The following is a 15,534-nucleotide window of genomic DNA, read 5'->3' on the forward strand; positions in this document are numbered from 1 at the left end:
TGACCTGTGGGATGATACATTGTTTGAAAGCAACATTTGCAGATACTGTGATCTCATTAGGCTTGCACGCTTGAATTTAACTCTTAGGCCGGGTGCCTGCTTGGCTCAGTCAGTTGAGCGTCCGACTTCGGCTCAGGTCATGATCTCACGGTCCGTGAGTTTAAGCCCCACGTCGGGCTCTCTGCTGGCCGCATGGAGGCTGCTTCAGATCCTCTGTCCCCCCACCCCACCCCCCCGTCTCTCTGCACCTCCCCCGCTCGCACTCTCTCTCAAAAATAAACAAACATGTAAAAAAGTAAAAAACACCTCTTAGTATCCTGGGGGAGACTCCTGTGTCACCCCTATAAACCATTTATATGAGCCAGCCTCTGAGACCTGATCATTAGAGCTGTTCCTAATAGTGAGTTCTCCATCCATGGAGGCATGCAAGGTTTCATATTTACTAACCCACTTGATCTTCACAACTTCCAAGGACCCTATGGAGTCTTTAGGGTTCTCCCCCTCTGACCCCCCCCCCCCCCCGCCTCTTGCCCAGCCTGCTAACTCCCCTCCCTTTTCTGGGCAACCTTTTGAGCGTCTTTCCAATAAGGCAAAGTCCGAGAAGGCTACATGCGTATGGCTGTTCACACCTATAATTTTACAACACGAGAGTTTATCAGTCCTGAATGTATATTTAGTGACAGGCTTGGCTAATCTTTCAGCTAATTACGCCCATTAACATTTAAACGTATAATCATTAATATATCTGGGCATGGCGGTCTAAATATTTTATAGAGCTCTTAATTACAGCAGACTTCCATAAAACCCGCGTGCCCCGTGGCGTCAGGTAGCCTAGGGCCCTGGCCAAGTCGGTAGCAAGAACTCGCCATTGCACGGAGATGGGGTGGCTTGGGGGGGGGGGTCTCCAGTTTCCGGCTGCACCACGGAAGCCGGGGCTGGCAGAGAGGACGACACTCATTCTCGTGATCTCTCACCGCCACACTGCTGTCGACTTCACGCTCCTCCTCGAACGGGGGGAGTTCAGAGACCCGACAGCAAAGCTTAAAAAGAATAATCATTGCTGCCAAGGCTTCGGGGAGCCGATGAAGAGGCGCCCCTTTCTTCTCCTGCCAATTGCAGAGAGCCTCCCAGGAGGCAGGTAAAAGATGATCAGGACGTGTCTTGTGGCTGCAAGAGCTGATCTGGGAATGTGGTGCGGATCCGTGGCCACGTGGCTGGTCCACACCGTATGGCAGAAATAGACAGACTTCTCCCCGCCAGACCGCGCGGGTGGGCACCTGCGGGCCCCCAGCCGTTACCCTTCATGGTACCAGCTGTCTTTGCCCCCTTTGAAGCTCCCTGTGGATTCTAGAGCTCATCTTCAGACGCTTCTCGGTCCCGAAGGTTGGCAGAGTTTTGTTACACCCCTTCCACAGAGAACGCGGAGTCTCTGAGACGTCCCGCGGTTCCCCAGAGACACATGGCTGCTGGCAGGCAGAGCAAGACCCGAACCTTTGATGTCCTTCCCTGAGCCCCACGTGGGCTAAGACCTGTGCTTCCCGGCAGCCTTTCTGCGTCTGTGAGGTGACCCAGGAGGCTCAGTAGACCCAGGAGGACTGAGCCGTGGGGTTTGCAGGACACGTAAGACCTCACGCGATGGGGCCACCGGGCTCCGCTCCTCCCACAGCCAAGGCCGGCATCCACAGCGGCCATGTGGCACCGGGCACTGCCCGCCTGGACAAGCTTAAAGGCAGGGACCCAGAGCCAGAGCTCCCGGGCCACGTCCTGCCTCAGTTTCCTTACTTGTAAACTGGGGATCACTGATGCTAACTACCTCACAGGATCGCCGTAAGGGAAAATTTAGTGAAAACATACAGGACAATACCCGGCCCCTAGTACACACGCAGCAAATATTAGCCGCTGTCACTGTTGTGATCATCAGCGTCGTGGGGCTGGGGCGCCCACCCCGACCTTCCCCGCTCGCGCGCGGTCTGGGCACCTTCACGGAAATCTTCCCCCGAGTTCTCACCGCGGTCCTGCACGGAAGGTGCCGTCTTTGTGCGGGATGGAGCTAGACTCTGAATCCAGGACAACCCCAAGTTCACGTTCATGGTCACGTTCTTTCCCCCAGCCCCAGGGGCCCTGCAGGTTCACAGTGCAGATTCACAGCAGCTGCTCTCCTCGCCCACGCTTGGACCTGCCCATGTCATGGGGTGTCCCCTGGTGGCATGGGGGCCACCTCCCCCCACCCCAGATGATAAGAGCGGATACTTCCTGAGGGCTCCCCCCCACACTAGGCACAGTTCTGAGTGCGACGCGTATGTAAAACCGGACCTGCAAAGTAGATGCTGTTTCTAAAGCTTTTTATTAAAGAATAACATACATACAAAGTGCAGGTTTACCTGCTTAATGGCAGGTGCTTAGCGTCACCAACTGGGCACACATGTGTGACACCAGCACCCAGATCAAGAGGCAGTACGTCAGTAGCTTCCTGAATGTCCTCCCGTGGCCCCTTCCTGTCTGTATCCCTCAGCGGACAACCTCTTCCTGACTTCTCCCCACGTCCGTTAACTTTGCCGCCTTTGTGTGCCGTGAAGGGAGCCACGCGGCTCTTGTGTCCGGCTTCCCTGGCTTGGCGTGCCGTCCTCGTGGGTCGTCACGTTGCGTGTGGCAGGGTGGTCGTCGTTCGCTGGTTCTCATTAGATCGAGTCTTCACCCCTGCAAAGGGACCCCTTCTGCAAAGGGACCGTGCCCGTGGTTTCCAGTTTGGGGCTTTTACAGATGGTGCCGTTGTGAGTTTTTCCGTGCAGGTCCTCGGTGAGCCCGGATGCGTGGGGAGGAACCGTTTTTAATCCCTCTTGTACAGATGTGAAAAACCGGGCTGATGTGACTCGCTCCAGACCTCCCCTCTAGACGGTGACGAGACCGGTTTTAAACCCAGACAGCCTGGCTCCGGGATCCGCACTCTGGAGAGGTCTCCTGCCCCTCTCCTGAGCTTGTCTAGGAGGAGGCTGACCATAGCTGCCAGGTTCCCACCTGCATCTAACCTTGAATAGCCTTGCTGTATCTCTGTTGAAGCCAGGCGAGACGGATTCCCAAACCGTCGGGGCTCCAAAGGCGGCCTCCTTCCTGAGGGTTCCAGAGGGCCCGACGGACCATCTTGAGAGTCTGACACCGAAGCCCAGAGAGGGTGTGTGAGTCCCCAAGGCCGCACAGCACACTGGCTTCCCTCCGTGTCTGGCAGCCATTCTCTGCCACACACCTCCTCCTCCTCTCAGGGCCGTTATCTTGCCTGAGAATGACCTCAGGCACCATCATGAGCCGCTGAAAATAGTCCTCATGTGGGGCGTGAGGCCCATGGCCCATGCTGCGTTTCCAGAAATCGCCCCCCTGGGACTAGGGAATGTCAGTGTTCCGGGCCCATCCCTTGCCCCTATTTTTAGTGGTAATTTGGAGGAAGGAGGACATTTCCTGGACTTGCCTTTGGAGGCTGGAAAACAAACACCACCCCCTCCCTGCCTCCGCCCTCCCATTTCCCTCGGCAGGAAGTGGGGGGCCTGGCTCCCCGGTGCCCGCCACCCTCTGGGCTTCCAGGTGAGCGCTGAGTCATTCCGGAGCGGAGGGATGGGCTGCAGGTGGCCACAGTGTGTCCCCACCCCCAACTAGGACCCCCGCTGTGCCTCTTATTTCTTGCGCTCTGTGTCTAAGGCCCTCGCTGGCTTCACCCTTCCTATCTAAAGTTTTCCGGTCGGGAGCCTCTGACATCTAAGCCTGAGACAGAGATCCTGGAGACCGAGAAAGCCCATGCACCCCTCTCCCCATGCACCCCTCTTCCCTGCTCAGGCTCCAAGACAGCATTCCGCGCAGCCGGCTCGCAGCCTCTACTCAAACTCCCCGGCAGGGTGCCCGCTTCCTCTCAAGACCCCCCAGTCTGCCCTGAGACCTCTGTGAGGCTGTCACCTAGAATGACAGAGCCCGACCAAGCCATCGGAGGTGCATCTAGAGCTTTTGCTCTCCTTTAGTGGTCACTACAGCAGAATGACATAGAAGCTGGTATCTCCGCTTCACGCACGAGGGGAGAGGCACAGAGAGGTTAAGGAACTTACCCGACGTCACCCAGCTAGTGAATAGTGGAGCTGGGATTCAACCCCAGGTTTCTGTCTGCAGAGCCTGGTCCCTGGTCTCACTCTACAGAGCTGCAGTGGGCTCACATCGTGCTGTGTTCCATCTCCTATAGCCACCTGCTCAGGTCAACGGTCCAGCACCCCCGTGAGGCCCACAGCCACGGTTGGGTATCGTGATTAATTGCCAATATTGGGGAAAAAAAAAAAAAAAAAAGAGAGACATTTAAGACATAAAGACTACAACAATCCAGAGTTTGGAAATCTCTGGAAAAGTTGGAAGGTGTGGCCGCGCTGGGCCCCCTTCAGTCCCGGAATGGCTGCCCCTGCTATGCATTCTAGGTGCCCGCCTGTGCTTACTCTCTGACCGATGGACCCTGGCAGGGCCCCGAGTGCCGCTGTGCTCTCCGCCCTGGGATGGGGGGGGGGGGTCCCTCCTGAGCCCCTGAGCTGGAGAATGCAGGAAGGGCGCGGCTTGAGGTAGGGAGCTAGCGTGGCCCCCGGCATCCAGACCACAGGTAGAGGCGGGGGCTGTGGGCTTTGGAACGCCAGGCGGAAGCTTCCTCGAAGTCTCGCAGGGAGAGAAGGCCGGGAGGTCCTCCCAGAAAGGCGGACGTGCTCCCCTCAGCACACACAGAATACATAGCGGACGGTGGTGCTGAGCTCTGAGGAGAGCGGACAGGGAAGGGGGTGAGGAGGGTGTCCAGGGAGGGCTTTGCTGAGAGAGTGACGGTTGAGGAAGGACCTGGGAGGCAGTGGGTCACGCGGGCAGGAGGACGTTCCGGGCAGATTCAGAGGCAGGAGCAGACCCGCGTGAACCGGGAGCAGCACGGAGCCAGGTGGCAGCAGTGGGGTGGGAGTGGGGTTACGGGGGGCGGGAGGAAGGCAGAGAGGTGAGAAGGCAGGGGAGGACAGACACGCGACTCTTCTGGACCATTCTAGGGACCCCGTGCTCACCCTTGAGACTGGAGCCGTCGGAGAGGAGCAGGGAAGTCGTGATCTGACTTGCCCCGTAAAGGGACTGCTTACTCCCTGCTGAGCTGATGGGGACCGAAGGGTTGGGAGACCAGTCAGGAGGCTACTGCACGATGCAGACACAGGATGGTGGTGACACGGGCCAGGGTGGTGACTGAGGAGTGGTGACAAGTGGCCGGATTCTGGCAACATGTCAAGCTGACGTGGCTCGTTGAGGAATTGGGTGTGGGGCCTGAGAGGAGTGGAGTTCAGGAAGATTCTGGAGTTTGGGGCCGGAGGAACTGGAAGGCTAAGGCCACCCTGGATTGAGTTCGAGGAGGCCAGGCGGCGCAGGGTGTGGGGGGCTGGCTGTGGACCCCGTCTCAGACGTGCTGGGTTGGAGGTGGTTAGACCCCCGGCGGTGGTGTGGGGAGGCTCTCGGCACTGAGCGGGCTCCAGGGCCGACGGCCAGGCTGGAGATGCACAGCCGGGAGGCTGGACGGGCCACCAGGACACAATGGGAAAGAAGGACAGGTTCCTATTGCCTAGAGGCCCGCTCCTCAGAGAAATCGGCAGAGACCTAGAAGGAGCCGCCAGAGACAGAAGAAGAAGCCAGGAGAAGGGGGCGGGAAGGGCACACGAAGAGGGGATCCCCGGTGCCGATGGAGCGTGACAGACAGGACTGTGGGGTTCCCAGCACGGAGGTCATAGTGACCTTGAGAAGAGCAGGTGGGGGAGAAGTCCAGGCGGTGCCAGGGAGGGTGGGAGGAGAGAAATGAGGCACGAGCCCAGGTGGTCCTTTTAAGCCTCTTTGCTCCAAAAGGAGGAAGAGACAGAAGGAGGGCGGGAGAGAGAAGCGGGGTCGGTTGCGGGGTTTTCTGCTCGAGTTGTGAGACAGAATCGCACGCTCGTGTGACGCGGGGGAAAGTCCAGTGCAAGGCCCGGGCCAGGTGCACGGAACGTGGGTACTCGGAGCAGGCTCTCGTAATGGAAGGATGGCCACAGTTTCCAACGCCTCCTGGCCCATCCAAACCCTGTGGCCTCCGCGGGCCACCCAGGGTTGGGGACGGGGAGCCCAGCTGACGAGCGGGTGGCCTCCTCAAGACCCGGGGAGGGTGCCGCCATGAGCGGGCTGAAATCAAGGAGCCTTGTGGGACAACCAGGTCACCCCGCTCCCAGACACTGGGTGTTGCCTGTGCTGGGAGCAGTGTCTGGGCTCCGTCCCCAGCTCTGAGCACCTTAAATACTCCTGGTGCCCTGGGGCAGCCGAAGCTGTGGTCCACTTGAGTGTCCTTGTATCCTGCCTGGCGGGTGACGTGAAATGGCCACGGACACGCCGCACAGAGCCCACGGCAGTTCGGCGAGAGCCACAGCCTCTCTGCAGTGGGGGCTCAGGGGCCGGTCAGGAGGCACAAGGGAAATTAGCCTGCCCTGTCAAACCTGTGGAGGTCAAGAGGAGACACGCAAAGGAAAGCCGGATCACCTCTGGCCCCAGGATGCAAGAAATATTGGACACAGCTCAGTGACGACCGTGGCGCAGGTCCCAGTGTTCTCTAGGGAGGCCACCCTTCTGTCATTCATGAGTAGTAAGTTGGTGGGTATTTACTGAGCACTTACTATGTGCCAGGCACTGTTCTATGCTGGAGATACAGTAGTGAACAAGGCAGGCCAGGTCCCTGCCCCCAAGGATCTTATATTTCCAGTGGACATAAAAATATGTAAGTAGACCCAGGAATCCCCCATGTATCTTGGACCAAACTGAGGGAATATTGTGCTCTCACCGTCGAGTGTGCGGGTGGCAGTTTGTGTGCAACCGTCTCAGATGCGAATGGACGGGCTTCTCTCTTTTGGTTAAGTGGAGTTAAATGGAGTCGGTATTGGCACTGCATTGACCCAGACAGGGCTCGCCCAGCCGTCCTCAAACACGCCAGCTCTGATCAATCGGCGATGGCATCTGACCTCCCAACCCGAGGCAGAGCAAATCTGCATTTCCCTCCTGTGCCGTGGCAGACATCCCCAGTCAACCCAGATTTCTGTAGAGTGTGGTTGATTAGTCATGTCTGCGTGGCCACCGGATTGGGAATTAAGAACCTGTATTCCGGACGTTTGGAATATCTTTCCAGGTTGGAAAGGCCACGCTGCTGTACTTGGAGACAGGAGCCGTGGGGACTCTGGAAAGATCGCAGACCTGAATATCAAAGTGCTAGGGTCAAGTGGCAATTCTGCCACTCGTTGGCTGAGTTGGCCAGTCAGTCCACTTGACCTGGCAGTGAGAAGAAAGAGGAGGTTTGGGTCCCCGAGGAGCAGAGCTACACCCAGGTCAGACCTTGGGCCACACAGCCAAGCGCGTGTCTGACTAGGCCTGGCTCAGCGGGTGCTGGGTTCTTCTTCTTCCCCGAGTGCCTCCCGGCAGGGCAAGAGCCTGCTTAACCTCTCTACCTGTTCTGAAGTCACCTTGCTCAGCTTTCAAAGAGGAAGAACCAAAATAAACCCAGGCATGCCCGTCCCGGGGCCATAAGTAAGTCTGCAGGCCTTTTGCTTCCTTCCCTGCCCTGTGCCCGCCCTTCCCCCTGCCCTGGGCCCCTTCCCCAGGCCCTTTTCCCAGAATTCAGCCTGTTGGTCAGGTCACCCAGTATTTTCTGAGCCCTCCTGGGGCCTGGGAGCCATGGGGAGCCGGAAGACAGGAGGAGGTGCTAACATTGAGTGAACACCTTGTGGATTCAGGTGCCAGGTAGTGTCACATAGGGCCTCGCAAGGTACAAGTTATCACCCTCAGCTTACGGGCTCAGGAAACACCCAGAGTGAGGAAACACCCAGAGACGTTACAGGCGCGCGGGGAAGCTGGTTAAGGGGTAAAGCCGGACTGGAATCCGAGGCTCCGTGAATCCGGAACCGTGTCTTTCTGAGGCTCTCTTCTCCCCACCTGCTCAGGGTCCGCACCTGACGGGTCACTCCGGATACGGAAACCTGTCCTCATTCCACAGATGGGGAAACTGAGGCTTAATTAAAGTCTGATAGGCCGACTCCAAAGCTGATGCTTTTCGCCCAGCGGCGTTGGTCTGAGAATCGGGAGACCCGGGCTGGCTGGCTGTGTGATATCGGGTATCCTCTTTCCCTCTCTGGGCCTCAGTTTCCCCATCGGTAAAGGGAAGTTGAGCTAAAAGAGCTTTGCTTTCGTCTTTCTTTTTTTAAGGTTTTTCCATGAAAAAATTTTTTTTTCCACCCGAGTACGGTCAGCACACAACGCTATTCCAGTGCCATCGACTGTACTCCCAGCGCTGTGCCTTCTGTTCCCGCGACCTGTTTGGGAGACCATCTTGGTGGGTGTGTTTGTCCAGAGCGGTTTGCTAGGCTCTTGTGGCCCCCGCCCGCCCACCCCTCCTGTCTCAGAATCTGTGGATGCGGGAGGTTCAACTGGTTGGGGGTGTTGAATGGAAAAGAAAGGGGGCCCCCTGCTGGCGGTGGCTGGGATCATCATACCTGGGCTGAAATTTACCCGACTCTGCCCACCATCCCCGTCCCCACCTTCCTTAGAGCCTGTTTGCCCAGAGGAAGGGGGGAAGGGGGGGGTGGGTGGGGGGGCACTGACCAGGCTGGACATTTTCATAAGGTCTCTTGGTTTGGGACCGTCCAGAGCCAGGCCCTGCAGTCTTCCGAGGCCAGACTAATGGGAAATCTGGGCGTGTGGAAGGAGACTGTGTCTTGGGCAAGCTGTGGAGGGGGGCCGGGGGAGGATTCCTTGAGAGCCGTGGCTTGCACGCACGCGCGCACACACGCACGCACACCACCAGCGGCCACGGAGCAGTCATGGGGTGCACACGAGAATGTCAGACCGCCGCTGATGGAAACCTCAGAAGGTCCCCTCGGGACCGTAAGCTGCAAAAACAGCGTCTCGTGGCAGGAGTGACCGGCGCAGATTTCTGGATCATCCAGCGTTTTTGTGCTTCGATGCAGGTCCTGCTGTTTCCGGCGACGTGCTTTCACAGTAGGTTAAGGCAGGGGAGTGAGGGGTTCCAGGTCAGACGGCAGAGAGGCCAAGTCCGGGATCCGGTACTTGAGCTGTGAGGGCCCTGGAGAGTAAGTTAGCCCTTCGAACCTCAGTTTCCTCCTCCACAAGGCAAGTGCCCCCTCCCCTCTACACACGCACACCCCAGCCCCCCAGCCCCACCCCTGCACAAGGTCCTGAGGAGCAGGCGAGGCCAACGGGACCCTGCGGGGTTGGTTGGGGTCGGTGATTTTGGAGGCAGCAGGGGACCCCAGGGTGGGAGGGGGAGGGGAGAGGGTAGGTGGGTGTGGGGCCAGACGGGCACTGCCACTCACTCCCTGACCCGGCTCCTCACTCTCCCGGGGTGCCTCCTGCCCCACGCTGTGACCTGGAATGACTTCATACAGTGGTTGTGGTGGTCGAGTGGCAAGAACGCATCGGGGAAAGCGAGACTTGGGGGAGGGTAGTGACTTGCTCAGGGGCTCAGAGCCAGGGACAGAACCCAGGTCCTCTGACGCCAGACTGGTGCCCATTCTGCCCCGCTGTGTGGTGCTGGCCAAGGCCCTGGACACCTCTGTGGGGAGCAGTGGTGGAGGTGATGCCTTCTCGGCCCTCCAAAGCCGGAGGAGGCTCACAGGGTCCATCCAGCACACTCATGGTGGGGGCACGGTTGAGGCTCAGAGAGGGGAAGGCTGGGAGCCTGGCTCCTCCCTCCCCAGCAAGGTTCTCCCTGCGCACTCTGCCTTGGGGGGTAAGCAGAAGTCCCCTGGGGCTCAAAAGCGCCCTGTGGAATCCCTTGCCCTCCAGGCACACAGCCGCTAGAGGCTCAAACGCCACGAATTAGCCTGTCCGGTTCCCTTGCTTGTTGGCGGAGGCCTCCCTATGCCTGGGCATTGCCGCTGAGGGTCTGTCACCCGTGGCCGCAATGAAGGGGACGGGTCCTCCCCCTGCCGGTGGTGCGTTTGCAGCAGCTGTGAGGTCAGTGAGGAGCTGTGGTCCCCTAAGCCAGGAGAGGAAGACGGGGTCTGCTGCGGAAAGGCCACGGCAGAGGCTTGAGAGGATGACATCCCCAGAGATGCTCTATCTTCACGGGGCCAGAGCCGGGCCCCTGGTCACCCCCCTGCAGGCACTCGGCCTCCTCTGAGTTAGAAAAACAAGTCCCTCCCTCCCCCCCCTCGGAATCCCCACATTCCCGGGAGCTGAGCTGGTCTCCCACGGTGACCCCACAGGGCCCGCCGGGCATGACATCACCCGTCACCATGGCAGTGGTTCCGGTGGCCTGGCTCCTGGAATGGGACACGCCTGGCTGAAGCTGGATGCCTGGGAAGGTGAAGTGAGCGCCCGGGAGCTTTGGGCCGAGGCAGGAGGCTGGTCACCAAGAAGGTCAGGTGTCACAGACCCCACCCTGCTACTCCTGCCTTAGTAGCAACATTTGGAGAGCGCCAAAATGCGGTTTGGAAGGAGGGATAACAGCAGACCTGTGGCAAAGGGAAGAAGGAGGCACCCCATTGCATAGTGTTCATAGCTGTGTACATTAGTAACTTAAATTCTTTCTTGGGGACCCGTCGTGCTGATCTTCTTGTCTTCTTTTTAATGTTTATTTATTTGAGAGAGAGAGAGAGAGAGAGAACAAGGGGGGAGGGGCAGAGAGAGAGGGAGGCACAGAATCCGAAGCAGGCTCCAGGCTCCGAGCTGTCAGCACAGAGCGCAGTGCGCGACTTGAACTCAGGAACCGCGAGATCATGACCTGAGCCGAAGTTGGGCGCTTAACCTTCTGAGCCACCCAGGCGCCCCCGATCTTCTTGTTTTCTTAAAAGAGTTACAATGCCAGTGACACCCTTCAGGGAGCCCCGTCTGACGGCAGCGACCCAGCATCTGGAGACCCGGGGACAGTCAGGCCCGATGGGGACGCTCACGCGCGCGCGCGCACACACACACACACACACACAGGTGCCTGCTCCCAGGTCCTGCTTCTGCGAGGAGTTCCCGTGAGTCGGTTACGGTCGTGTGTGCTTCCGAGACGCTATGGCAGACCGCTTGGCATCTGCTTTGTTCACACTGCGGCTCCAGAGGTGCCGAAGCTCCGTTTCAAAGGGATCTGCACCCGGCATTCCTGCCCAGAGATCCGGCTTTCATGTGTCTCAGTCCTCAGCTGGGCAGGGTCCAGCCGCCGCCCCCGCCGTGCCCCCAGAATCCGCAGAGCAGGGGTTCCCGGGGAGAGCTCGTGCGAAGGAACCAGGCAGCGAAGGTTATTATGGTGGGGGTGGTGGCACCTCTCACAGCCCGCCCTGACGTGTCCGTTAGGAATGTGTTGGGGTGCACGTCATGGGAAGTCCCCCAAACACTGTGACTTTGTACTATAAAGAAAACGGGTTTTCCCAGTAGGCTCCTGGGCACGTCTTAGTAGCCACAACTGGACACATGGCCCCTCAAGTTGCAGGGGAGCATGGCACGTTGAGTGTTTTAGTGGGGCGCAAACAAAATTGGGGTTCCCTTGGTAAGGAGGCGGGTGGATGGGGTCTCGCGTCATCCACGTGTGCAGGGGTCGTCTCCTCCGTCACACTGGCAACCTCCCAGGAGGTAGGGGCGTGTCTTTTTCAGCCCTGTCCCCCCAGCAGCAGCAGGCAGGGAGACTGGCACACAGAACATGCCTGATCAGTAGTTCAAGGGAGCTCACGGTTTCCCCTTGAGGAGGAGCTACTAATCTGAAGGTGGAGGTCCAGTCCTTGCTCTCAGGAGCCCCCGGTCAGATGGGGGAGGCGTAGCTCCCTGCCACTGACACACAGAGACACAGGTGCACACACCCCTTTGCTGGGGGACAGAACGGGGGCCCACACGGCTGCTCCTATACACGGTGGCGCAGGGGTAGAGTGGAGGGAGCACCGTGGAGGCCAGCGGCAGGCTGCCACGTCGCCCCTCCCCAAGGTGTTTTGGCAAAAGTGAAGGAAGGCCCAGCAATGCTGTGGAGGAAGGGGGTGGCATCCCTCCCAGAGCCTCCAGTTGCCAAGAGCAGAGTCTGGAATTTGGTTTCCATCCAGACAAGGCTAACGGAAGAGGCAAATCGGAGCCCAAGGGGGATTAATTTCCAACCAAGGGCAGAGGCATGCTCCCCAGGGGAGTCCGTGAGACCTTCTCAGACCCTGGGGTGGAGGGTCCCACAGTGGTGACTTTGTCCGGGTCAGCTGCCCCCAGCCGCAGCCCCTGGGAGCCACTCCCCTCGGCAGTCTGAAACCCACCTGAGTCAGCTCTGCCATTTGCCGGCTGTGTGGCCTCGGTTTCCTCCCCTGTAAAATGGGATGATAGCACTTCCCTCCCACCCGCCTCTGTCACAGGAGGGAGTACAGCCAGGATCTAGGGTCTGATGAGAACGCAGATGGAAATTTCCCAGTTCTCAGGGGCCGCTGAGCCTGGGCTCTTGCGTAAGATTCCTTCTGACCCACTTACGTCTTTAGATGTTGGGTTTTCTTCACGTGAAGCTCACCTTTAACCTATACCCTGCACCCTAACAGAAAACTAGCGCAGCCCTGCCCCCCTCCCTCCTATTCCCCAGCCTGACTGGAGAGAGAGGAGATGAGCTCTCTCACCATGCTCTCCACTGTCCCTGTCCTCTAAGGTCCCAGCCCCAGCCCTGCAGGCCCGGAGCTCCGGCCCTGATGATCGACGCTGCCCCACCAAGCTGCCACGAAGAAGACGGGTCCAGCTGCAGGACTGAGGGGAGTTGAAAGCGGGACCTTAAAGGGCCGCCCAAGACCCAGGGCCCCCACCGCATGGGTCTCCCCACGGTCCCTGTTCCACCCAGCTTGGGGGTTGGGGGAGCAAAGCACAGGAGGATGAAGGAAGTCCCCTCAGGGCCAGAAGGATATCAGCTTATGTCGAGCACTGGGCCAGGAGCCCGGCATCCTCGGTCCTTACGTCACACCTGGCGGCCCAGACTCCCGTGTTGGCAAGCCGAGTTTGCAGAGTCGGATGTCCAGGACGAGATGGGGTGTCACAGCCATGGTCTGCCCCATATCACTGGCCTCAGCTAGCCATGGGGCCGGGACCCTCCAGGTCTTGGAGGCTCCGCTGTAGGGACAGCATAACGTGGGGTCACCTGTGTCGGCTTTCAGGTCAGACATGGCTGTGTGACTTTGGGCAAATGACTTAACTACTCTGTGCCTTCTCAGGCCAAGGAGCCTGAGAGCCCTCCGGAGCCACGGAGTGGCTTTACCCTCCTCCGTACCATCTGCGCAACTCTGCTTGGTGTTCTCTCCAGGGACAGGACAGAACAGACTTCTGGGGGCGCTGGGACAAGGCAGTGGAGCCCACTCTGCAGCCACAGCGCCCCCTGACCACAGCTACTCTCTCCATTTGCCAAAAAGCCAGCGGTGTGAGAGGGGGTCTGCAGGGAGCAAAGAGTCATGCTGCCTGCCAGGAGGTTGCTTAGAGCTCATGGCCCTGTGTGTGTGTGTGTGTGTGTGTGTGTGTGTACGAGAGAGAGAGAGAGAGCTTTATTAAGATATAATTCACGGGGCGCCTGGGTGGCGCAGTCGGTTAAGCGTCCGACTTCAGCCAGGTCACGATCTCGCGGTCCGTGAGTTCGAGCCCCGCGTCAGGCTCTGGGCTGATGGCTCGGAGCCTGGAGCCTGTTTCCGATTCTGTGTCTCCCTCTCTCTCTGCCCCTCCCCCGTTCATGCTCTGTCTCTCTCTGTCCCAAAAATAAATAAAAACGTGGAAAAAAAATTAAAAAAAAAAAAAGATATAATTCACATATTATACAATTCACCGTTTACCATATACAATTCAGTGGTTTTTAGTATATTCACAGACTGCTTATCCGTCACCACAGTCAACATTAGAACATTTTCATCATCTCAGAAAGAAACCCCAGGCCCTCCAAATACCACCCCTATATCCACACACCCCCGCCCCCCGCCATCCACCCCTCCCCCAGCCCTCAGCAGCCACTTGCCTGCATCCTGTCTCCGTAGATTTCCCTACTAGGGACCGTTCATACGGCATATGGAATCATACATCGGCGACCGGCTTCTTTCACTTAACAGACTGTTCAGAGTTGATCCGCGTTGTGGCATGAAACAGTACCCCTTTCCACTGTCAGATAGCGTTCCATTGTATGCGTCACCGCACCGCGTGTTTGGGTTTTTAACTCCTTCATCAGTTGCTGGCCATCTGAGGTGGTTTTCACCTTGTGGCTTCTGCGACCCATGCTGCCGGAAACGTTTGCGTACGAGCGTTTGTGTGGACGCATGTTTTCCTCTCTCTTGGGCGTGTGCCTAGGCGTGGGTTGCCGGACCGCAGGGCAACTCTGTGTGGAATCACTTGCAGAACCGTCAGGCTGCCTTCCACCGTGGCTGCACCGTTTCCATCCGTCCCCGTCGGCGGTGTGCAAGGTGTCCTAGTATCCATCCCCACATCCATGTCAACCCTTGAGTCCGTCTTGTTTATTTGTGGCCATGCTAGTGAGTGTGAAGGGGTGTGTCCTTGTGGCTGTGATCCGCGGTTCCCTGTGGACTAATGAGGTCAAGACCCTTTTCCTGTCCTTATTGGCCATTTCTTGGAGAAATGTCTGTTCAGATCCTTTGCCTAGTTTTTACTTGGGTTGTCTTCCTATTATTGAGTTGTAAGAGCTCTTTACATATTCTGCACGTCAGGCCCTTATCAGACACGCGGTCTGCAAGTACTTTCTCCCATTTCCTACGTTGCCTTTTTACTCTCTTTGTGGTGGCCTTTGAAGCACAGAAGTTTTATGTTTTGACGGAGTCTGACCTATCTGTGTTTCTGGCTGTTACGCACACTTTCCGTGTCATTTCTTGCTGCGTGTTTTTAATCAAGTGCTTCTCCTGTGGAGGAAACGGGGCAGATGATGGACTATGGTGCTGGGCTGAGTCTTCCTGGGGGCTCAGAATGGACCGTGGGGGGCTCCTTCAGCCTGGAGTCGGGGCGCCATCAGCTTCCCCGGCCACGGGCACTCACCGGGCCTCCAGCCCCCTCACCCTGGAGACCCCTTCGGTTCAGGGCTGGGAGAGATGCTCAGTCCAGGACTTGCTGCCCCGGCTGGATCAGTAAAACTGAGAGGTGAGAACAGGTTCTAGAGACAGGCGGCCCAGGTTCGAATCCCGGGAATGCCACTAAGGGACAGGGGCGCGTGGGAGAGAAACGTCGCCTTCCTGAACCCCGTTTTCTCATCTCTTAGAGGATAGAGGCAGTGCCCCTTCTCCCCATCGGGCCGACGGCCGGCTAGACTCTGGCACTCACAAGCTCTTCTGCCCCGCAGCCATGAAAGCCGACCGGAAGCGCCTAAAGGGCGAGAAGACCGACCTGGTGAGCCAGATGCAGCAGCTGTACGCCACGCTGGAGAGCCGCGAGGAGCAGCTGCGCGACTTCATCCGCAACTACGAGCAGCACCGCAAGGTGGGGCCCGCCCCTCCCCCCTGCCCCCCTCCCCCTTCCTCGGCGCCCCCTCCCAGACACCAGCTTCTTCCCTCTTTTGCTCCT

The 15,534-nt window shown here is 58.4% G+C and overlaps 1 protein-coding gene across 6 annotated transcripts in view; it reads left to right on the forward strand.

The window, feature by feature from the left end:
- The window catches only part of KAZN (kazrin, periplakin interacting protein), a 1,100,886-nt gene that overhangs the window by 994,123 nt on the left and 91,229 nt on the right, over positions 1–15,534 (forward strand). For all 6 annotated transcript variants that reach the window (XR_006296489.1, XM_043573804.1, XM_043573803.1 and 3 more), the window contains one exon: positions 15,314–15,450. Coding sequence is in view for 5 of the 6 variants with exons in the window: in XM_043573804.1 (XP_043429739.1) it covers positions 15,314–15,450 (137 nt within the window). In the remaining variant the exon portion in view is untranslated. The remainder of the gene's footprint in view (positions 1–15,313; positions 15,451–15,534) is intronic.

The sequence above is a fragment of the Prionailurus bengalensis genome, chromosome C1 (genome assembly GCF_016509475.1).
Source record: "Prionailurus bengalensis isolate Pbe53 chromosome C1, Fcat_Pben_1.1_paternal_pri, whole genome shotgun sequence".
Taxonomy (NCBI): Eukaryota; Metazoa; Chordata; class Mammalia; order Carnivora; family Felidae; genus Prionailurus; species Prionailurus bengalensis.